The sequence below is a fragment of the Leptosomus discolor genome, chromosome 12 (genome assembly GCF_034619465.1).
Source record: "Leptosomus discolor isolate bLepDis1 chromosome 12, bLepDis1.hap2, whole genome shotgun sequence".
Taxonomy (NCBI): Eukaryota; Metazoa; Chordata; class Aves; order Leptosomiformes; family Leptosomidae; genus Leptosomus; species Leptosomus discolor.
The window spans coordinates 13,343,145-13,364,220 of record NC_141402.1 but is presented as its reverse complement, the minus strand read 5'-3'; the positions used below and the strand labels follow the sequence as shown (position 1 = coordinate 13,364,220).

The following is a 21,076-nucleotide window of genomic DNA, read 5'->3' as shown; positions in this document are numbered from 1 at the left end:
TCCTTTTGTCTCATCTTGGACACCTCAACCTGTGGTGCCCAGACCTGTTGGCCATGTCAGTAAAGCAGACTGATTTCTCCTGGTTGTCCTCAGTCTTGACATATGAGAATATAAGGTCCTTTACAAACTGGGGTACCTTTGCAATGCTGTAGGGACTATGCACCTCAAATCCTCGTTCTGCTCACCTTGTCATTTGTGGTACGATTGGGAAATAAGCCAAACGAGCATCACAGGATGTCTTGGTTGGGCTGGGATTAGATGACGTCTCCTCTCTTTGGATTATAGGAGGAGAGGAAGGGAAAAGTCATGTAAATGTCCCCTTCCCTGAAGGTATCTGCTTGGCTCAGCTCCCCAGCAGCATCACTAACATCCACCCTGGCCCGCGACCACTGCATTTCTGCAGCTATTTACATTCCTCTGCCTTTGCTGAAGCTCACATCCCTGTCTGTAAGGTCCAGGCTGGCCCAAGATTTCCTGTTCTTCCCCCTTTCCCTGGAAAGCTTTCCGGCCCATCGCCACGTGTTGGTGGCCACCCATGAGCCGCTTTGATCAGCTCAGATGGGCAGCGCTGTCAAGGGGCTTTGCAGTCTGCCTGGATGCTTCCACGGCCGCTGCAGCAGCAGAGGTTTTCTCTCCGAGTTCCAGGCATCCCCTGGACATTTCAGGGCACCTTTCAGATGTCGCTTTTATTCCAGCTTCCGCTTTAGATTCATTTAGTTTCAGCTCACATTGGGACACTTTGCTTTGCGAAGGCTGTCCTTGCAAATTTAACAGGAACCCACGACCACGATTTCTCTCCCAAACCGTGCCGATGACCACGGTGGTCAGGCAAATGCAAGACGCAATGGGCTATTTTTATTGCATTTCCAATGGTTTCAGGTGATGCTTTGCTGCAGCCTTGTCCACTTTCAAACCAAAATGCTTCCTGGGATGCTGTGTTTTTGCAAGCCCCTTGGCGCTTAGTGCTGTGGTCCCGCGGCCTTCCTCTCCCTCTCTTTCTGCCTCCCTGTCCTCAGGCTAGTCGCGTCCTTGGCTTTACTAGTCCTCCCCCTGCTCTCCTTTGCAGGCCCTCCTTGCAGGCAATGCCAGGGGCTGGAGTTTGGGGTGGAGGCAGCTATTGTTCCAGCTATCTGCAGTGTAATGTTCCTTATGACTGTATTAAATGAAGGGCGGAGGTCACACATCCCTAGTTTAAATTAGGTTTAGGCTGACCTTTAACAATATTACACTCGTGGATCCTCTCATAACTCACGGAATAAACTCCCAGAGGCTTTTACCACCTCCCTGTTTTCTTCCTACTGTAAGGATGCCCAAGGCTTAATGTGCTTCTCTCCAATTTCGCTTTGATTTCTAATCCTATCCCCTTCTCCCCCTCCTTCCCCCCCCCCCCCCCTCCCGTACGGATATATTCACTTCTTTAAAGGTGGGGGGAAAGAACCTGTTCCTTTTCTCTTCTGGGCGACAGCTCTTTCTTTTGTGTCTCTTTCTTCCCTTCCCCGCCCCCCTCCTCTTTCTTGACACAATGCACTATTTATTTGCACTGAAGGATAACTAAGAAGCAATTAAAAGATCAAAAGGCACAAACACAAGTAGATCCAGTGGCAACTTGTGGGGTTTATTTTGCTGCTGCTGCTGCTGAAGCTTCACCAAACTGCTGCCTTGTTTTTCCCCCAGCCGGAGAGACACCTCTCTTACTGGGTCACCTCTTCCTCCGAGCAGACTTTTTTATGATCGCTATTTTTCACCCCCATTGTTTGCTATTGCAGTTGTTTACTGGAAAATCACTTGTTTTTCTCAGGGAGATTAACCCTCCAAGCTTTCTTTTGTCTACTCTCAGGAGGTCCTTGTGGTGAGCTGGGGGAAGGGAGCTGGGCTCCTTCAGCTATTAACAGTAGCTTACAGCCCTGCTTACCCCCCTGCCAAGGTTGGGTCCTTTCCTTTGATGGGGTTTTGCTTTTGCAGTGAGGAAAGGTGGCTGCTCTTTGTTAAGGAGACCAGCTCTGCTGAGCAGTTTGAGAAGACCCACGATGGGGATTTACTAAGTCCTGGGCATCTAGGAGAAACTCCTAAAGCCCAAGGTAAGCATCGATGGAGATGCCTCTTTTTAGGAGAAATCTGGAGCCCAGACACATGCTGGCAGATGCTCAGTCTCTTTGATGGCCAGGCCACTTCTCTACGTGCTTAAATATCAATGTAGGGGCTAAGATTTGATGCCCAGGTTTGAGTCTGGTGTGCACTGAACCGCTTCCTCAGCATCACCTCTCTCTCCCAGGTGTGCCGACGCTTCGGTTGAAGCCCGCAGCCCTGAAGCCAGGCCTGCTGCGTGTGGTAACACAGCGACACAGCCCAGAGAAGCCCAGTGCAGAGGACATCTCAGAGAGCAGAAGGATGTTGGGGAAGGAAGGGTGCCCGAAGCCTCGTCAGAAAGGACAAGTCCTGCCCACATTCTCTTGGGCACGTTTAGGGCAATTCCGACTGTTCAGAGACGCACCAAGCCCCCCATCCTTGACAGAAAAAAGCACAAACTTGAAAAAAAAAAAAGAAAAAAAAAGTTTCCTTTATTTCATGCCGGGGTGAGGGCTGCTGCGTTGTTGCCCTTCCACGCCGCTACTTATGGCGAGCTCTGCCTGAGATGGACCAACCTGCTGCCCGATCGCAGGCAGCCCTGCTCCCCTCCACTCCAAAGCGGGTATGTGCCCGCGGCGCAACTTGGGCTGTGCGCCCCTGCAAGGGGGCACCCACCCAGGCGGTGGTGAGGGTGCAGGCCCCCAGGGGCTGGCCGGGGCTGCCTTCGCCACTGGGGTCCCTTCCACTGGGGCAGCCGCTTCCCCGGCAGGGCAGGTCTTTGGGAGAAGGCGAGTTTTGCTGATCGCAGCACAACGCGACTCCCATGCAGCACCTGCAGAGCAGCGGGAGCGCGTTCCGCCCGTCTGTACGCGCACGGCCAAGCCTGGGAAAAGTCCCTTTGGCTTCAAGGCAGCCGTGCTGGCTGGCAAGAGCCCGCGGGAAGCAGAGGTGACCCAGCGAGCAGGAACGGCGCCGGGAAGGTGCTCCGCAGGGTCCAAAACCCGAGTGCCGCTGCCCTGTGGAGGGGAAGCATCCATGTTGGCCGCACGGACGCGCGCGGGGTGGAAGCGGGGGGCTCGCTGCTGCCGAGGTGGGGGGCTCGCCTGCCCGCGCTGGGGCACGTAACATGGGACAGGGCTCCGGGGAAGGCGTGCGAGCCCAGGGGGGCCCGGCGGGCGGCACCCCTGAAGTCCCGCGCCTTCGCCAGGGAGCCTTGCGGAGAGTTTGGGGGCCAGTGCGGGAGGAGGCGGCCGGCGTGGACACCTGCGCCCTGGGCGTACCTAGAGAGAGCCCCGACAGCGGGGCGCGCAGGGCCGGGCACCCCCCCCCCCCCCCCCCCCGCGCTGCCCCCCTCTCACCCCCCAGGGCCTGGGGCTCGCCATCCGGCAGCGACAGGCGCTCAGGGGGGTGACCCCCAGCATTTTGGGCAGGAGCTCCGGGCGCGAACCCCCCCGCCTTCCTCCCCTTCACTTGCGGGGGATGCGCGCAGCCCCCCCCCTCCTCCCCGGGGCCGGCCGGGGTGGGTCAAAGCCCCCAGCCGGGAGCAGCCCGCGAAGAAACCGTGCGGCAGAAACTTTCTGTCCCCTCTTCCCTCCCCGAGCTGGACTCCGGAGGGTTACGAGGGAGAAGGAGGGAAGAAAGGAAGGGAGGGAGGGAAGAGAGGGGGTTAGACCGCTCTGCAACATTATTGGCTGCGTGGCCGGGCTGGTGCTCGCTGGGGGAGTCAGAGCATGCCCATTGGGGGGGTATAAAAGGGGGGCAGCCGGAGCGCCCTGCCTGTCTCCTCGCTCGTGGGGCAGCCAGTCGGGAGCAGCGGGCAGTCAGGCAGCCGGCCCCTCCGCCCCGGCCAGGGGGACGCAGTCAGTAAACACAAAAGTGAGAGCCACCCAAGGGGCAGCCAAAGCAGGAGGAGAGAAAGAGGAGGGAAGGGAAAAAAAAAAAAAAAAAGGAAAAAGAACAGAAAAAAAGGAAAAAAAAAAAAAAGGAAAAAAGGAAAGCGCTCGCTCGCTCTCTCTCTAGAATAACAAAATACCTGATCGTAACAAAATAACATCCTTCAGACAAAATCAAGCAGGGACTTGACATACCAAAAAGGCAAGGCGAGGAGAGCGAGCCAGGGCGCGGGGAAGGCGAGCCAAAGCCGCGATCGCTGCCAGGGCAGGAGAGCAGCATGTCAAGCGCCGGGGCACACACGGATGAGCGCTGCCGGCAGCCTGCCTTCCTCCCCGGCCCGCCGCCGCCGCCGCCGCCGCCGCAAGAAGTTGAGAGCAGCAGCGGCAGCGCCAAGGTAAGCGCCGCTCCCCTCCGCGCCGCTCCGGGCTGCCCCTGGGCGGGCAGGGGCAGGGGGGCTCCCCCGCGCCGGGCAGAGCCGTGCCATGCCGCGCCGTGCCATGCCGAGCCGTGCCATGCCGAGCCGCGCCGCGCCGTCCCCGCCGCCCGCCGTCCCCACGCGTGTCGCTAGAGGGACCCCGAGAGCCGGCCCAGCCGCGGGCTGGCGGGGCGGCCCGCCGCCCCGGGGTGCGCGGGGGATCCCCGGGGGGCGCCCCGCGTCCCGCCGCCGGGGGCAGCCGGCGGACTCCGCACCTCGCGGGGCGGGGGGATGCTGGCAGCTGGACCCTTTGCGCGCCGGCTGCGCGCCCGGGAGCCCCGCGCGGGGAGCGGCGGCGGGGCGTGCGGGGTGCGGGCGGCCGCGGGGGCCGTGCGGGGCCGTGCGGGGCCGTGCGGGGGCCGGGCTGGCCCGGCGGCGGGGCCGGGGCTCGGCGGGGTCAGGCGGGGCTGCGCGGCCCCAGGCTGCCCGCGGCGCTGCCTCCTCCCTCCGCTCGCCGGGTTGTTTTGGGAGCGGGACACACGCACACACACACACACACGGTCGCAGCGGCGCGGAGCGGGGAAGGGACAGCGAGTTCTCCGACTCCGGAGAGCGGGGAGATTATTAAACTCTCTTCTGCAAAACACTGCGGTGTGTTCGGTCTCGGAGGGATAAAAATACAGAGAGGAAAAACAAGAAAGCGAAGCCAAAATGGAGTGAGAGTTAATGGTTGGCATGCAGCCTTCGACTTTGTGTGATTTTTTTTTTTTTTTTCCTTCTTCTTCCTTCCCAATTGCTTTTCCCTACAGTAATTGTTTTAAGAGCGCAACTTGGAAAGGTTTTAGCACTCTGTTGAGCAGTAGGGAATTGGGGCACATGAGGAAACTCGGGTTTAGCGTAACTGTACCAGCAGATGTGGCTGCCTTCCTTCCAGCCAGGGGTACTTGAGCAGGGTTTCTGATACGCCAGGTCTCGCTCAGACGGCGTGGAGCAGTCAAGTGTAAAAACAAGGTTTGTGTGGGTGGTTTTAAATAGACACCTCAGGAGAACCGCTGCTTTCAACCCTGGAGTCAAGGCTTCCTAGACAAAGTCTGTAGTTTTCTTCCAAATGCCGGCATGTGCTTGGGAGGCCAAGGCCTGGTTTTCTTTGGGTTTATTTGTTGTCAGGTTGTGTGTGTTTTCCTTTTACTTCGCAAGGTTCAGCGTGTTGGTTTTTTTATTCCTCCTCTTGCCTTGATTTAGAGTGGAGTTGAGGAGCCTGGGTCGTGGGTTTTTGTGAGGGTGACTTTGTGCTAAGGACATCTGGAGGAATAAAACTGACTGACACTTCTGATTTGAGCTTCACTGAGCTGTTTTGGACCCAACTTGACAATTTTGGTAGGGGTGAATGGGTCAGAGCTGTAAATCTTGCTCCATGTTGTCGACACCCACACAAGTTCACTCAGCCTTTCAAAGGGGCTATCCCGGCTCCTGTGAAAATTCATTAAGGGATAAAAGATTTGACACTGCGGGTCCCCTCCCACCGCCGCATGAAATTTGAGAGGCAAAATGTGTCTGCGTGTGTGTCCCAGCGCTTTTTCTGACAGGTGATCCTTTTTGCAGCCCGGCTGGAGGGCTGCTGCTTTGACCAGGCAACCCAGAGGTGTCAGTGCGTGTCTTCCCATTGATTCCTATAGGCTTCGGCGCAAGCCTGGCTTGCCTCATGGAGCACCAGAGAAAAGCATTTCTGTACTTTTCTTTTTTTAAATAAAGCAAACACAGCAGGTGAGGTCTTATTTTTAGAGGGACCGAGGAGTTGGTGTGTTTCCAGCAGCGCATATGAGCGCTGTGAGTGGCCCACCCTCTCCCCGCTCGTGTCCTGGGACTGACCTCTCCGATCCTTCTTTGGATCGTCTTCACTTTTAAAGGCTGCCGTGTGTCTGAACGGGGTAAAGACATACCGGCCTCCCTCGATGTCTTTGCGTGAGGGATCAAGAGAGCTGGGGGGCACCGGGGGGGGGGGGGGGGGGGAAAGAAATATGCCTGGGGGTTGCAGCCTGGCTCTGAAAGGGTTAAAGCCGCTCTGCCAAGACATAAAGCAAGTTCAACGTGTTGTGGGAATATCACTTGCCAGTAGACTCCAGTCACCACAATTTCTGATTTAACAGCTTAACTTGCTGTTAACTTTCCCTGATATACTCCAGGTTTTGGACAGGAATGCAGAAAGGAGAGAGGAACAATAAAGAAAGGAGTTAAGTGAGGCTACTAAAATGGACTTAAATCCCTTCACTGGGTCCTGCCAGCTGTCTTTAGAAGAGTTAAGCAAGATTGCATTTCCTTTTTTTTGTGCAATAAATCAAATGTTTCTGGGCTGCATACCAAAATTTGTGCAATACACTCTTACTCCCCAGTGGGGTGAGTAAATGGTACTGAATACCCCATTCACCTTTTTCAGCTTGATTTTTCCACAGTTACGGTAGTCCTTGCTGCAGCACGTATAGATGTGGGGTACGGGCAGCGCTCCCCTGCCTGCCCCGGCCCCTGTCCCACGGGCGGAGGAGACAGGTGTCTCTCCCTGCTCGCAGGATGGGAGGCGGAAAGGTGACCCCCGGCATGGGGATAGGGATGAGCAGTGAAGACAAAAAAGTGAGGGCTAAAAATAGCAGCAACATTGCCAACCTCAGCCATATGAATGTCATGCGAGCCAGGTGCCAAGAATCATGAGGTTTTTTATTTTTTTCGAGCCTGAGCTAAACAGCAAAACTCCTGCTCCTGGGTTGGCTTTATTCGCCTGACAGCTCAATGGTCGAAAGTTTTGTGTTTTGAAGCTTGCTTCCTCCAAGCTGTGGGTTGGAAATCTCCTCCTTTCTCTTTTAGAGGAAAAGGGAGGTTCTTCTGCAGCACAGCACACAGCGGCTCCTCTCCTTTCGGACACCACTGGGCGCCTCATCCCTGCACCTCTGCCCAAGATGCAGGTGTTTTTTGACTGCCAAGGCACCTGCCTCTCCCTGCCAGCCTCTGCTAGCCCTTGGCTACTTGGCACCTCAGGGCATCGTGGCCTGGCGCCCTGTGCAAGGTTGCCCATGGGCAGGGGCGGCATTTGCTTGGCACGTACGAAGTTGGCACGTGCCTGCTTCCTGCCGCTTTGGGAGAGCCACGCTCCAAACCGGGTCAGCTCCCTGCTCTCCTGAGGCTGCCCACCGAGAGGAGTAATGCCGAGAGGTGGATGCTCAGCATCTCTCACAGGCAGTCATCGGAGTAGAGAAACATCGGTCTGCCTGCTTTTTTTTTTGGAGGGGCGGAGGGTGATAGAGGCTGGGATGTGCAAACTGGGGTTTTCCCCTCCTGCACATGCTGCTGTGTTTGGGCCGGCGACTTTCCTCCATGCTCCCTTTTAGATGCTGCACTGCTCCGCAAAGAAGCGAGATTTTTTTTTTTTTTTTTTCTTTTTGCTGTCCAAATCCAAATTTTGCAGACTGGGCCATCTGTCAATTCCCTCCTACGTTGTTCTGTTCATATTAAATTGTAATGAAGGCCAGACTGAAGAAGGAATTAGGTCAGACAGGAGGTTTAGTCTCCGTTTTTGGGGAGATGTTTGTTGCCCAAGAGAGGCACCGTGGTTTGGTTGGCTCAGCACAAGTCTGGATGCAAGGGATGCCTGGGCTGTCTTCCGAGATTTGGCAAGCGGGCCTGTTAGCACATTGTGGCCTCTTGGCCCCCAACTTCCCAGCAGCTGGACAGAAATCGCCAATCCAGCTGATTCTGCAGCAAATCCTGAAAAAATCCTTTATCGGCCTCAGGCGGGAGGGTGGCTCCGTTGCAGACCTGCCCTCGGGCTCGCTGCCGGCACGCCACAGCCACTCCGAGAGGACCCTCTCGCGTTGGCGCATCCTCGCTGTCTGGAGGCTGCCGAGAGGTGTTTGGGGGTCCCTGGCCATGGGGGCAGCAGCGTGTGGTGCGAGGGGGGAACACGCAGGAGTCCCAAGGCAGCAGCAGTGTCCTGCGTGCGGCAGCTCATGGCCGAGCTGGCTCCAGCGGCAGCCTGGCTCCACGCAGGGACCTGGGGATGCGGGGGAAGGCGAGAGAGGAATGTGAAGGACAGATAGCAAAGCAGACCCTCTCTGGGCAAGGAGAGGCCAGCGGCATGCTCTGATGGCTTGTCCTAGCCTCTCCTGCACCAAGAAGGCTGCTCTCCAACATGGATTATTCAGAGGAGCTTCAGGTGCAATTCCCAGGATGGTAGAGGGCACCTGCGCAGCCAAGGAGTTCCTCTTGTATCACCCTCTTGCACACTGCGTGGGGTCCGAGGCCTCGTGAGGAGGAATTTGGCGCTCGGGTTGTTGGGGACCCAGCATGCCTCGCGCTGCTGTTCCCACCGCCCCTGGTTAAAACGGCATCCTGAAGCATTTGAGCTCCCCGTGGGCACGTGAAGGGGAATGGCAGCTGGCGCGGCTGATTCAACCCGCTTTGGCAAGAATGAGACTTTGGTGGGCGTAGCCTTTCTACTAACAGAGACGGGACCTTGTCCTTTAGGAAAGTGCCCTGCTTACCTCTTGCTGCTTTATCCCTGTCACATCTCACGTGAGAGAGGCTTTCTAATAAAAACTGAAGGTTTTTCCAGCCATCAGTGTGAATTTACTCCTGTCCTACAGCTGAGGAGGCTGTTCATGTCCTAATGCTTGGACTAAAAACCAAAAGCAGTGCTGTCAAATGTTTCCGGCGGAGAATGAAGTCTCAGAGGGGTTCACAGGGCTTCAACTCACGATGCTGAGCAGGATTTGGCCATGACAACTGAAGCCACATGGAATCTGTGCAGCTGGCATGGTGCTTGTACGGGGTCATGGGCTGTGGGCTCCCAGCCATGCCATGCTGCCCCATTTTGGGGAGCAGTGCCTGCTCCGTCAGCCACGGTGGGGTGGGTGTGATCTCTCCTGCATGGGAGGAGTGGGAGAGGGGAAATGATCAACTGAAAGGTCATTGGGACGCATTGAGCTGGTGGTGGCACCCTGGGAGCCTGTCTAGCCTTTGGGTGAAGCCTGGGGGCTTTTCCTCCGCAGGGTCAGTAGGGCCAAAGCGAGAGGGAAGGGCTTACGGGGTTGGGTTGGGTTGCGGCTCTGACAAGCTGGAGAGAAACTGCAGCACTGGGTAGTAAATAAAGATGCTTTTTGCTTTGCTGCCCGGTTTCTCATTACAGGGCTGCTGGAGGGAGCAGGGAGACGCCAAGGTGACAGCAGTGGAAAGGGCTGGTGGTTGACGAGTGGGCAAAGGGGAACCTCATTGCATTGCACACTGCCATATCAGCCCGGCTCTCGATGACAGCGTTGGGGCTGTCCCTGTCCTCACGGCTTCAGGGGGGCTTCCTGGCCAGAGTGACGGGGTGCGTGGGCACCCTAAAAGAGCTCGCAGTGGAGGCAGGGAAGGCTGCCAGGGGCCTCCTTGTGTTTGCGGTGCAGGTTGCGCAGGAGCGGGTATTTTCTGAGGAGCACCAGGTTTTTTCCACAGAAGGTATCAGGTCTCCCCAGCATCAGATATCGCCCCGCTGGCAAAACCTCACTCTCCACTTGCTTCAGAGCATCTCAACCCTTTCTTTAGACTGAGTGTGGAGCAAAAACTGCGTTTGTCACCTGTGCCGCCAAGCAAGCCCCTTCGGGGGGCCAGCTCTGCCTTGGGGGAGGCTGGCACGCAGCACGGCATTAGCTGCAGTGCTCGCCAGCATGAGCCTAATTGGGGACGGGGGATTTTTTTGGGTGTCCTGAAGTCCCACGTCAGCGGCTTCAGTGGCGGCACTGGCTGGCACGCATCTGCCACTCTGGCAATGAGCTGCTGGTGCTACCTTCACCCCCGGGGACCCCAGCAATCAGGAGCTGCATGCAGAAAAGGGGAAAAAGGAAAAAAAAAAAAAAAAAGGAAAAAGAGAGCAGGATCATTCGGTCTCTCTGCCAGTTGGAGATCTGGCTGCCGGTGATGCCTCACCAGGGCTGTGACTCAAGCAGTGAAGGGGATGCTGCGGTTATGCCAGGGAGGCCCAGTAAACACCTGTTGGCCGCTTGATAAAAAAATCACAAGTGAAAAGGTGTTGGTGGCAAAACACTGCAGCTTGGCAGCGTGGTACAATCACGGCTCGATGCCATCCCCCTGCTCCTAGTGTAACACAGACCAAAGCCCTGTGCAGCATGCCGAAGGGATCAGTGCTACTGGAAGAGCTGGTCCCGGTCCCATCACTTGCTGGTCTGAGCCCAGTTTGTTCCCAGGGCTTCTGCCTCTCTTGTCCAGAGCCCTGGAGAGGTTTGGCCAGCCTTACTGGTCTCTGCCAGCACAGGCTAAGCCATAGGATCGGCATTGAAGCTGCTGCAGGGGGGATGCCCACCCAGACCTTGCAGCCTCTGTTTTGGCTTTTCTTGCTGCTGATCCCTGTCCTCCCGCTGCTCAGTAGAGCTTATAAGCACAGCGCATTTCTAGCAGCAATGATTTGAGCTACGTGCTAGTAAAAAATTGGTAGCAAGGGTGGCTTTATTGCTGGCAGGACCGTAGCAGGGCCCCGGGAGAGCTGGGCTAATTTCCTGGCTGCACTGCAGACTTCCCCCGTGACCTTGGGCGAGTCATTTAATCTATCCTGGGCTTCGCCTCCATCTCCGAGCATCCCAGGGGGGTGAGGTAATATTCATTAACTGATATTATTCTCGAGTTGCTCAGATGCTATGGTGATGAAGGCTGGATGTGAAACCCAGTGTCTTGGCTGAGTGTTAGCAGGGAGAGGGGATGCTCCTCTTGAGATTTAGCATTGCCCCACACCAGCTGCTATTTTGCCACACTTCCTCTCTTCATTTTGAGCTGACTGGTCTGGCTGTCATAGTTGTTTGACTGTATATACACAGTGATGCTCACTGTGGAGGGACTGTAATGCCTTCTGCTATCCATGGGTTTTGCCTCATGCAGTGAGGCAATAGCACCCTCACTTTACACCTGCAGAAGCAGCTGACACAGGGGTAAAGCTGTTTGCCAGAGCCGAGTCAGGGGAAATCTTTGGGATAGTTAGCAAATATCCGGGGAGTTTCTTTTTAAATCCTCTGCACCGGCTGATACCCCCTTGGTCCTCTTTGGTTATGCCTCAGGGGCGTTTCCCGTGAGACCGCTCTGCTCCTGAGGGATGTCTTCTCTGTCCCGGCTCTCATCAGCAAACACGGCTTGTGCAATCAGCTCCTCGATTGCCCGAGCGAGCCTCGGCCGTGTGAGTCTCTCACAGGCCTGGGGCGAAGGCTGCCGCTCCCTGGCAAACCCCAGCTTTCCTCAAAAGCAGCTCTAGGACAGGTTGAAATTTCATTTGTTTCTGCTTTGGGGGAACATGGGTTCAGGTAGGGCATGAAAACCTGTCATCAGAAATGAAAAAACCCTCACCTCCCGATAATCATTGGAATGATTTCCCATGTTAAAAGGGGGAAAAAATAAAAAAACCCACGCTGTTGAAAGAGCAGGGGGAATAAAAGCCTTTCAGAGGTAGGCTGAAGTGGGATTTTCCAATGGAAAAACTGCTTCAATGCAAACCTTGTCTGACCGGAGCGGCTGACCGGTGGGGCGAGCGCAGGGAGCCAGCCTCGCACCAGTGGCCGGCTCAGCGCTGCCGGTTCTTCCCCTGCAGCATCCTGACATGCCCGGGCATCAAACCCCAGGCGTGCTGTGGACGGTGGCGGGGGGCATTGCCTGGGGGAGGTGGCGGAGAGGGGTCTCTCACGCCGCGTTAACGCTGTGCCTCTGTCCCCAGGTGCAGAGGATGTGCGCGGCGAGGCGGATGCTGCTGCTGCTGCTGGCGTTCCTGGCCTACGCGCTGGATTCGGCTGCGGCGTACGGCACGGCGGAGACCCTCTGTGGCGGGGAGCTGGTGGACACGCTGCAGTTCGTCTGCGGGGACAGGGGCTTCTATTTCAGTAAGTGCTGGGCAGCTGCTGGCAGCGAGCAGGATGCTGCCCCCGCCCCGCGCCTTGCTTCGGTGGAGCTGGGCTGGGAGGGAAAGGAGGGGTTTCCCAGCCCGGGGCTTTTCGTGATTGCCTTGTGCATGGCCCGTAGGCCAGAAGAGGAGCGAGAAAAGCGATGGGCTCAGGGTGACATGCCCCCACCTCGTGCTGATTTTGGGGAGTGTCTAGTCCCATGGGAAAACTGGCTCCTGCGTTTGGTACGCGGGAAAGTCGAATATCGCTGGGGAGCCCTAGTGGTTGGCTCACCGGTGATGCGGGGAAGTCATTAAAATAACGAGGATGTCTGCAGCCAGCTCTCTGCTGAGCTTGGGCCCTGGCTTATTTTTAAGTCTTGCTGCCGAAGTGCTGCATCCTGAGAGCAGGCTGGGAGCTGAGCGCTCCCCCTTTCTGGGCAGGCTTTGCTTCTAGGCTGCTCCTGAAATATGCTTCATGGCCTCCTGGCTACCTGCTGGTGAACCTGTTGTTGCACGGTGGTGTCTTACCCTTTGGCAGCACAGTTTGTGCAAAAAAATGCAGCGTTGCTGTTGTCTACAGAGTGCAGGTGGCTTCAGGACAGTTTGCTGGACTGGGCTTTCCATCAGGATGCTTTGGGGGTTTGGACTATTGGCATTAGCTTAGCTGGTAAACGGGGAGGAGGAAGAGTAAACCATTAGTGGTGGATGCTCCGTAATCTATGGGCAAAGGTGCCTCGAGTGTGTCGCCTTACTCTTGTGTTTCGGTCCCCTGCTCTGCTTGGCAGAGGGAAAACCCCGTGTCTTGCTGCCCACAGAGGACTGAACCACAGAGTGACTGATGGCAGGAAAGATGCAAAGCCAAACAGGGGGGAAGAGGATGGAGATAACCACCTGCACGTGGTGCCATGCATTTGGCAGTCTTGCCTCTGCCTTGAGAAAAGGAATTAAAAAGTCACTTTATAGTAGCAGGTTGTTTTTTGGAGCAGTGGAGCCAAGAGCCAGCCTCCCTCTCATGCCAGCCTGCCTTTGGAGGGAATGGGGTGCTGCAAAGTTAGGAGATGACCCTGGATGTCCCTTCCCCACCTGGATGCTGAGCCAGACTTGGCCGATGCTGCCTGCTGAGGTTGGGCAGACAGGGGCACGGGGATCCCACCCCCAGCAGCAGCTGGGGTTCAGGCTGTGTGATTTTGGGCAGGTGGTTGGGCTGCAAGGGGCTTGGCAGCTAGCTGGGGGCGATCGCCCTGCCCCGGCTCAGCTGAGCAGCAGGATGTTTTCACAGCCCCCTGGGTGCTGCGGGCTGGCGTTGCTTGTGGGGACGCCCTGGGCGCGCTTCCTTCCTCTCGCCGAGCCGAGTGGCGAGGGTTTGCACGGCAGCTGCCCTTCCTCTTCTCATCTCCCCCTTCCACTTCTCCAGCCCCATGCTGGAGCTCGGCCGAGGCGGCAGGTCCGGGGCTGGCCTTACCGGCGCGCGAGGAGGCGAGCTCCTCTCCCGCTCTCACACCTCTTCCTCTCCCTCTATATATAGAGAAGCATCCGTCTCCCTCCCATGGTTTCTCTTCCCTCCTCCCCCTCTCTGGGGATGAAAGGGAATGGGGCTTTTGTTTTACGGACAAACTGACCTCCTTTCACCTCAAATAACCCAGCCGCCCAGGCCAAAATAAAAACATTTTTGAAGGCAGACAAGTCGCTTGGTGCCAAGTGGCCGGTCTGGTGCTTGCAAGGAGATTCTTGCCTTTTTTTTTTTCGGTCCTCTTCCATCCCCCCTTTTTTTTGAATATTTCTGGGGAGTGCAGGTGCCAGGGGATGAAGCAAAGTCCCCCCAGTCCCATATTTTAACTCCTTCAGCATTTGACCAGCCTGTGCCATGCAGGGCTGAAGATATTTGGTGATGGCTCTGCTTGATGAAGGGTTCGGACATCCCCATCTCACCTCGTTTTTTCCCTCTACCTCCATCAGTTGGCCTCATAAAGTGATTAATTCTCCTGGCCGGATTCATCTTCACTCCTAAACCCCCATGGCTACACTATCGTCACTGTATAGGCTTGATAGGGCACGGTTATGTCACACGATTGCGGGTTTATGTCTTAAAACCGGACCTCGGTTTGTCATGAGCGCTTCTCAGCGTGGGACTGCAACCTGATGAGCAGCCTGCGCTAATGCAATTGTTTGTATGGGAGTAAATGACTCGGACAGCCTTGTCCTGCAGGTACAGGTGGGCCCTGCTTGCTGGATGGGGCTTGTTGCCAGCATCTGACTGGTAATCTTGGAAGAAAAAAAAAAAAAGGTATGAAAATCCAATACTGATTTTCTGCTGCAGCGGTGAGCAGAAGTACTTAAACGATGCTCCGCGTTCTGACAAGGGAGCGCTTAGCTTGCAAAGCGAGCTCTGAAATACCGCGCTGTTTGCACCTGTGCAAGGGGATGCAGTGTACTGACGTGTTTCATCTCCCTGACATTTGGTGGCAGGGAGATAGGCAACTAGACTAGGGAGGGGGCACCTCCTGATAACCAGCATGCCCGTCTGTCCGCTGGTGTGGGGAGCAAGTCCCAGCATTGTGGCTGGCAGGTGCTTGGGGCTGAGCATCTTCAAGCTGCCTCCGAGGGCTGGGGCTGCAAAGGAGCTGCAGCAACAGGGGCAGGAGCTGGCAGCACTGGGGTTAGCTGGCCCACGGGATGCAGGGTGGGCACGGTGATGTGCACCACGCCAGCCCCATGCTGCATCCGTGGGGTGCTTGGGCAAGCTGCAGCTGGAGCTATGCATGCTTTGCTCTCTGCCTCTGCCGTGATTCCTCCCCTCCATGACTTTTAAGGCTTTTGGGGCCGGCCTGCAGGTGCAGGCAAGGTGGTGGCTGGATCCATGGCTCTGGGACAGGGTCGAGGCCCCCTCCCCCTGCTCCCCAGTGCCCACCCTGGGGCAGCAGCATGGCCTGCGGAAGGATGCTGAGCGCAGCCCCGAGTGAAAAAAGCGGAGCAGGTTGAGATGAAGCCCCAGCCACGAAGTTGCTGTCATGCAATGCTGGTAGGGAGGGGAGAAGGGGCTGCAGGGGGAGAGGCGTCGGACTTCTCTGTAAACAACAGCTCCTGTTTCCTCCTTTCCAACAGCTGATAAGAATTTAGCTCTTTGCAGCCGCTTGTGCTGACGGGGCACATTCTTGCGCGCCCGCCGCTCCTCCGAATAATACTAGGAAAAAGCAGGGGGGAAAGTGCGGTGCCGGGGTGGGGGAGGGCCAGGCTGGGGGCACTGGGACGGGGCCTGGTGCTGCACAAAGGCCCCCTTGTTGCTCCCGACATTCCTGTGACAGGGGCGCAGGGACTGTTTACACCCAAAGTCCCCTTCCACTTGGCTTGCCGCCTGATTGACCGGAGGAGAGGGGACCCGGCCAGGGTGGCACCAGCACCGCGCACCCCTCCCCATGGCATCCATCCGTCCCCAGTGAGAGTGAGGAGCCCAGAGCAGTGGGGTGGTAATGCCAGGGAAGGGACCCTCCTGTCCCCCCACGGCCATGGCAGTGCCGCCACCTCTGGTGTGGAAGCATAGCTGAGCTGCAGGTACATGAACGCCAGGTTCTCCCAGGAGCGGGTTTGGCTTTGCACCGCCACTGGGATGCCCAGCTCTCCGTGTCAGGATAGCCTGCTGCCAGATGGGAATAACCTTGGGCAGCTCGAGGGCTGTGCATCACCGGGCTGTGCATCACTTGTCTTTGCATCGCTTGGCTTTGCATTGCCAGGCTCAGCCCCTCAGCAGGGCTGTGGGAGGTTTTGGTGGAGCACAATTTGGGAAAAAAAGAGAGCATAGCCATCCACTGAGGGCCGAAAGGAAGCTGTTTCCTCGGGAGGAGGCGGTCATTGCCTCAGTGGGAAGTGGCTCACGGCCCGGAGGTGCCGCAGCCCACTGCCCGCACAGCTCTCCCCAGCGGGCAAGGACAGAGCGGCAAAACCCTCTCTGGGTTTGGCAGCGGCGGCAAAGTGAGATGCCACCCATGGGCAAAAGCCAGGAAATTCAACCTTTAGTCTGTGCGTAAATCGTGTTATGGAACAAACACTTTTCCCAATCCAGGTCAGCAGCGATATTGCTGTTAACCAGCAGTGTCCTGGCGTCTGTTCCCTGGGTTGTTGTCTCCAGGTACTTTCTGGGACTAAATCCCTGTTTGTTATGTTTGCCTGATTTTTTTTCCTAAAGTAACTCTACCACAGAGGATTGTATTGGCATTTGGCGAGATCCGTACGGACAATTATGTAACGGGAAATGTGCCCTATCGGACCGTCGCAGTGGGGCTGGCAGCGTCGCCAGCGAGGGGAACGGCGCGCAGCAGCTTTGTGCCAGAGAGAAGGGGCAGTGCAGCGGGGCTGGGGGGCCAGGCGTGTGCCCACCGGCTGGGCAGGGGTAGCGAGCGGGGAGGAAGGGGCTGTGCCGCTGCGGTGGTCCCTGCCAGGAGCTCCCCCTGGCAGTGCCGCGCCTGGGCGTCTGCAAAGCTGTGCTGCCGTGATCCTCCCGCGCGCTCCCGTGCCACAAAGCGCCCTTGATGGCAAGGCGGTGAAAATGGTCCTGCTTTGCTTGTTGGCTTTTTTGTCCCCCCTCTTCTTTCCAAACAAACACATAGCTGCAAGCGAGCAACTTCTGCTTTCGAGAGGAGACATGTAACCTTTCAAAACCTCAACTTCTCCCTGAACCGCGTGTGTCGTCACTGGTGCAACCTTCTGTTCAGCGGGAGTGTGAATGCAGCCCTCTTGGGATGTGCTAGCGAGAGGGGATGACTGGAATTTTTTCTCTTTTCCTTCCCATCTTTCCTTCTGCCTGTGCTCAGGATGGCTTTACGAAGCAGCCTGAGGCTTCGGCAACCTGCTGTGCATGCAGGTTGGGGCCGTATGTGGTGCGGGATGTCGGTGGGAGTGCATGTCTCCCGTGGATCTCGCTGGGCATCACGTGCGTGTCGAATACATACACCTGGCCCCAGGCTTGCTCCTCTTCACTGTCTCCCTTGGGCATCGCCACCTGGGTTGCCTGCACCGGCATCACTTGTGCAGCTGCAGGCACCCAACACACCCAATCCAACGTGCTTATTGGCCACAAGCATTTATAGGGAGAAAATTAAACTCCTAGCCTCTTGGCTGAGCCTTTACCGAGAGAGAACCATTCTTCTCCCCTTCCTGTGGGGCTGGCTGAAGGTTATGCTGGAAATTTTCCCAGAGAAAGAGGAAAGGAGGGTGGTGGCGCAGGGGGACAAATGTGGAAATCAGAGCGTTTGAAATGACCCCCGAAGCGGGGCTGCACGGTAGGAGTCAGCTGCCCCGTCGCCCTGCACCCCAATGCTGGCATTTGCTCTTGCAACCTCTGAGCGTGGCAGCAACACACCCGTGTGGAGCAGAGGGCTCCCCGCCGATGGGGGCACGGCAGGTTTTAACAGAGAAGGGTTGCCCTGCTGCCAGGGGCTTCGCTATTGCAGGGTTCTGCCCGTCAGCACTGCACACATGGGGCTGCATTGTACGTGCAGGGCTGCGTTGCACACACAGGTCTGCATTGCACACGTGGGGCTGCACTGAACACCCAGGGCTGCATTGCACATGCATATCTGCATTGCTCACACAAGGTTGCATTGCCCATGCATGTTTGCATTGCACAGATGGGGCTGCTTTTCGCCTGTGGGGTTGCACTGCACGCACAGAAAACTCCTGGGCTTTGCACTTTGTCCCGAGGCGCTTTGGGTGGGCACCCAGATGGGGTACCTCGGGGAAACTGGTCGGCACCTTGCAAGCCAGGGCCCTTAAATCTTCATCAAGGCCAGATACTTGAGTGCCTGCTTCATCTGGAGTGCAGGGGGATTGCGGGGTGTGCACAGGGCCAACGTGGAACATTTTGTGTGTTCCTGCAGGCTGGCTGGGACATGGGGGCTCGGTGTGACGTGATGAACAACATTAGACATTGCACTTTTGCCATCGTTCTCTGATGTTCCCATGCCCAAATCCTCCTGGCTGGGATGTGGTACCAGATCCTGTTTGCAAGCTGGTACTGGCCTCTGCTCCCCTCCCTTGGAACACCTTGCCCTGCGAAGAGGTGCTCATGGCAGAGTGCGGAGCCTTGGCTGCAAACTCCACGACAGCACAAGTGCATAACGTGCCGCATGCAGAAGCGCGGAGAAAATCCTTTCGTTTCGGGCTGGTTTATGTTTTGGAAGTCAAAATTCCCGAGCAAATTTGTTTTGCATCAGAAATGCAGATTTGCCCATCTCTTCTATTGCAAGAGGAGGGGGGGGGAGACGAGTAAAACTGATGTAAGCTTTTCCTCTGGAGTGCTTTGGCCGTCATTAAGCAGTGATATGAAATGCACTCTGTTGTTGCTGCACCAAGGCTTTTGCATCCTTCTGCAGGCAGAAACGGGAGAGGAACCCTTATTAAAAGATTAAGTTTAATAGCTATTCTTGGCGGGTGCAGGAGCCTGTATTCTTTCTGCAGCTGTCTCAGAGCTGTCCCATCTGGTAAAATTTAGCCGCCTTGGTTCGCTTCACCTGCCTGAGCGTCGACCCGACGGAGGGAGGTTGGCAGCCGCAGCGCCGTGCTGCTTCTTTCTAATAAAACTCGCTTGCCAGGATCAACATCGGAGACGGTTGCAGTAATCGGCGCAGTGCTGGCGGCTGGGCTGGGCTTGAGCTTCCTCGCTTTAGCTGCGCCCAAAAAGGCCGCCTGTGCCGGCGGTCAAAGAGGGGAATAAATCACTGTCCTAAAAAGCGCCTTTAATTAGCACCGTGGACACGTGGGGAGATGTGTTGGCATCAACAGCATCTGTCTGGGAAAGTCTTCACGTGAAACTCGGCTGGTTTGAGGGTGCGTGTCAGCTGGTTTGGGAGAAGCACTGCTATTTTTGAAGTGTGTGGGACCCATGGTCTCCAGTGACTGGTGGAGGGATGCCTTTGAGGGGACGGGTGCCGTGGAGTGGGGGAAAGGGTCCAGTCCGGGTTGGTGGCTAACCTTGAGGTCTCTGCTCTTGCAGGTAGACCAGTGGGACGAAATAACCGGCGGATCAACCGAGGGATCGTGGAGGAGTGCTGCTTTCGGAGCTGCGACCTGGCTCTGCTGGAAACCTACTGCGCCAAGTCCGTCAAGTCCGAGCGTGACCTCTCCGCCACCTCCCTGGCGGGCCTGCCAGCGCTTAGCAAGGTAGGGGGGGCTGTGCTGGGATGGTGGCCCTTCTCCGGAATAAATCACAACAGAAAAGATGGGGAGGCCCTGAGTGGGAGAGGACAAACCCCAGCTGCAAGGTTTGTGGCTTCTGCAGAGCCTTCGAGAGATGGCCACCGTTGGCAACTCATGCCAAATACCCTGCAGAAAGCCAGCTTTTAATAAGATGGGGGACCAGAGGTGGGCTGCTCATAGAATCATAGAACAGTTTGGGTTGGAAGGGACCTTTCAAGGCTGTCTAGTCCAACCCCCATGCAGTGAGCAGGGACATCTTCAACTCAAACAGGTTGCTCAGAGCCCCGTCCAGCCTGACCTGGAATGTTTCCAGGGACAGGGCAATGTTTCCGTGGGATGGATGGAGCTCAAAGAGAGGAACTCCTGTCCGGAGGGCGGGTAGGCTCACGGCGAGGCTGATGATGCTCTCCCGTCCCCTTGCAGGAGAGCTTCCAGAAGCCTTCGCACGGCAAGTACTCCAAGTACGACGTGTGGCAGAAGAAGAACTCCCAGCGGCTGCAGCGGGAGGTGCCCGGTATCCTGCGGGCTCGCCAGTACCGGTGGCAGGCGGAGGGGCTGCAGGCGGCCGAGGAAGCCAAGGCGCTGCACCGTCCCCTCATCTCCCTGCCCAGCCAGAGGCCCCCGGCAGCACGAGCCTCCCCCGAAACGGCCGGCCCCCAGAAATGAACCCTGACCAGCCGTCTTGATTTTTGATCTCCCGGGGGAGGACGGGAGGACTGGTGAGACCCGGCCCCCGAGCCCCTCCATCCCCGGGGCCGCCGAGCCGAGGAGCGGGGTGGTGGGGCACCCTCACGCCGCTCTGGCCCCAACCAAACAACTGACACGGCAAGGAGGGGATGGCGGCGGCAGCGAGCAGCGCCGCTCCCTCGGCATCGTCCTTTCGGGGTGGGGGGGAGGGTTGTTTCATTTCCCAGGCCTGTTTCGTTCCCCCGCGCCCCCAGTATTTCCAAGCCTGTACTTGCAAAGGGACAGTTTGGCACTTGAACTTTTTGCTGCCGGGCGCTGCGTGACATCCCCGGTGCCAATGCCAGAAGACAAAAGAAAGAGCAAGAGGGAAAAAGGATATGAAGTTAATTTTTTTTTTTTTTTTTTGAGAAGAAGAGTCCATTCCGTGTCTTTCTTGACAATAAAGTGAAAAAAAAAATAAAATGGGGAGAAATGTTGAGGGATATATTTTTTTCGCCTCATTCCCACCCCACTTTTTTCTTCTTTAGTTTTTTTTTTTTTTTCCTTTTGGTTTTCTTATTTTTATAACTTTCTGTTGCACCTTTAAAAGAAAAACATACCTGAGAAGAAGTTCCGAGGAGCCCCCATCTGCATTTTCGTGTGTGTGCTTCATTACAAGATTCCAAATCGACTTGCACCTTTTTGAAGTCATCGATGACGTGAGAAAGAGAGGAAGAGGAGAGAGAAAGAGAGAAAGAGAGAAGAAAAAGGAAAGGGAAAAGAAGAAAAAAAAGAGAAAAAAGTGAGCTGATGCTCACTTTAAATGGAGGAGGCGTCTGCATTGCACATTTGCCACGGATTTAGTTGATTTATATATATAATATATTATATAACTTTTTTGGCAAAAAAGCACTATTTTTATGGGACATTTTGTGTAGTATCTG

General features: G+C 56.4%; 1 protein-coding gene across 1 annotated transcript; it reads left to right on the top strand.

The window, feature by feature from the left end:
• The first annotated feature begins 4,237 nt into the window (after window positions 1-4,237).
• On the top strand, window positions 4,238-20,132 carry IGF2 (insulin like growth factor 2). Its single transcript, XM_086472193.1, has 4 exons — window positions 4,238-4,354; window positions 12,114-12,276; window positions 19,264-19,430; window positions 19,890-20,132. The coding sequence occupies exons 1-4, from the start codon at window positions 4,238-4,240 to the stop codon at window positions 20,130-20,132; spliced, it is 690 nt and encodes a 229-aa protein (XP_086328319.1).
• The last annotated feature ends 944 nt before the right edge of the window (window positions 20,133-21,076 follow it).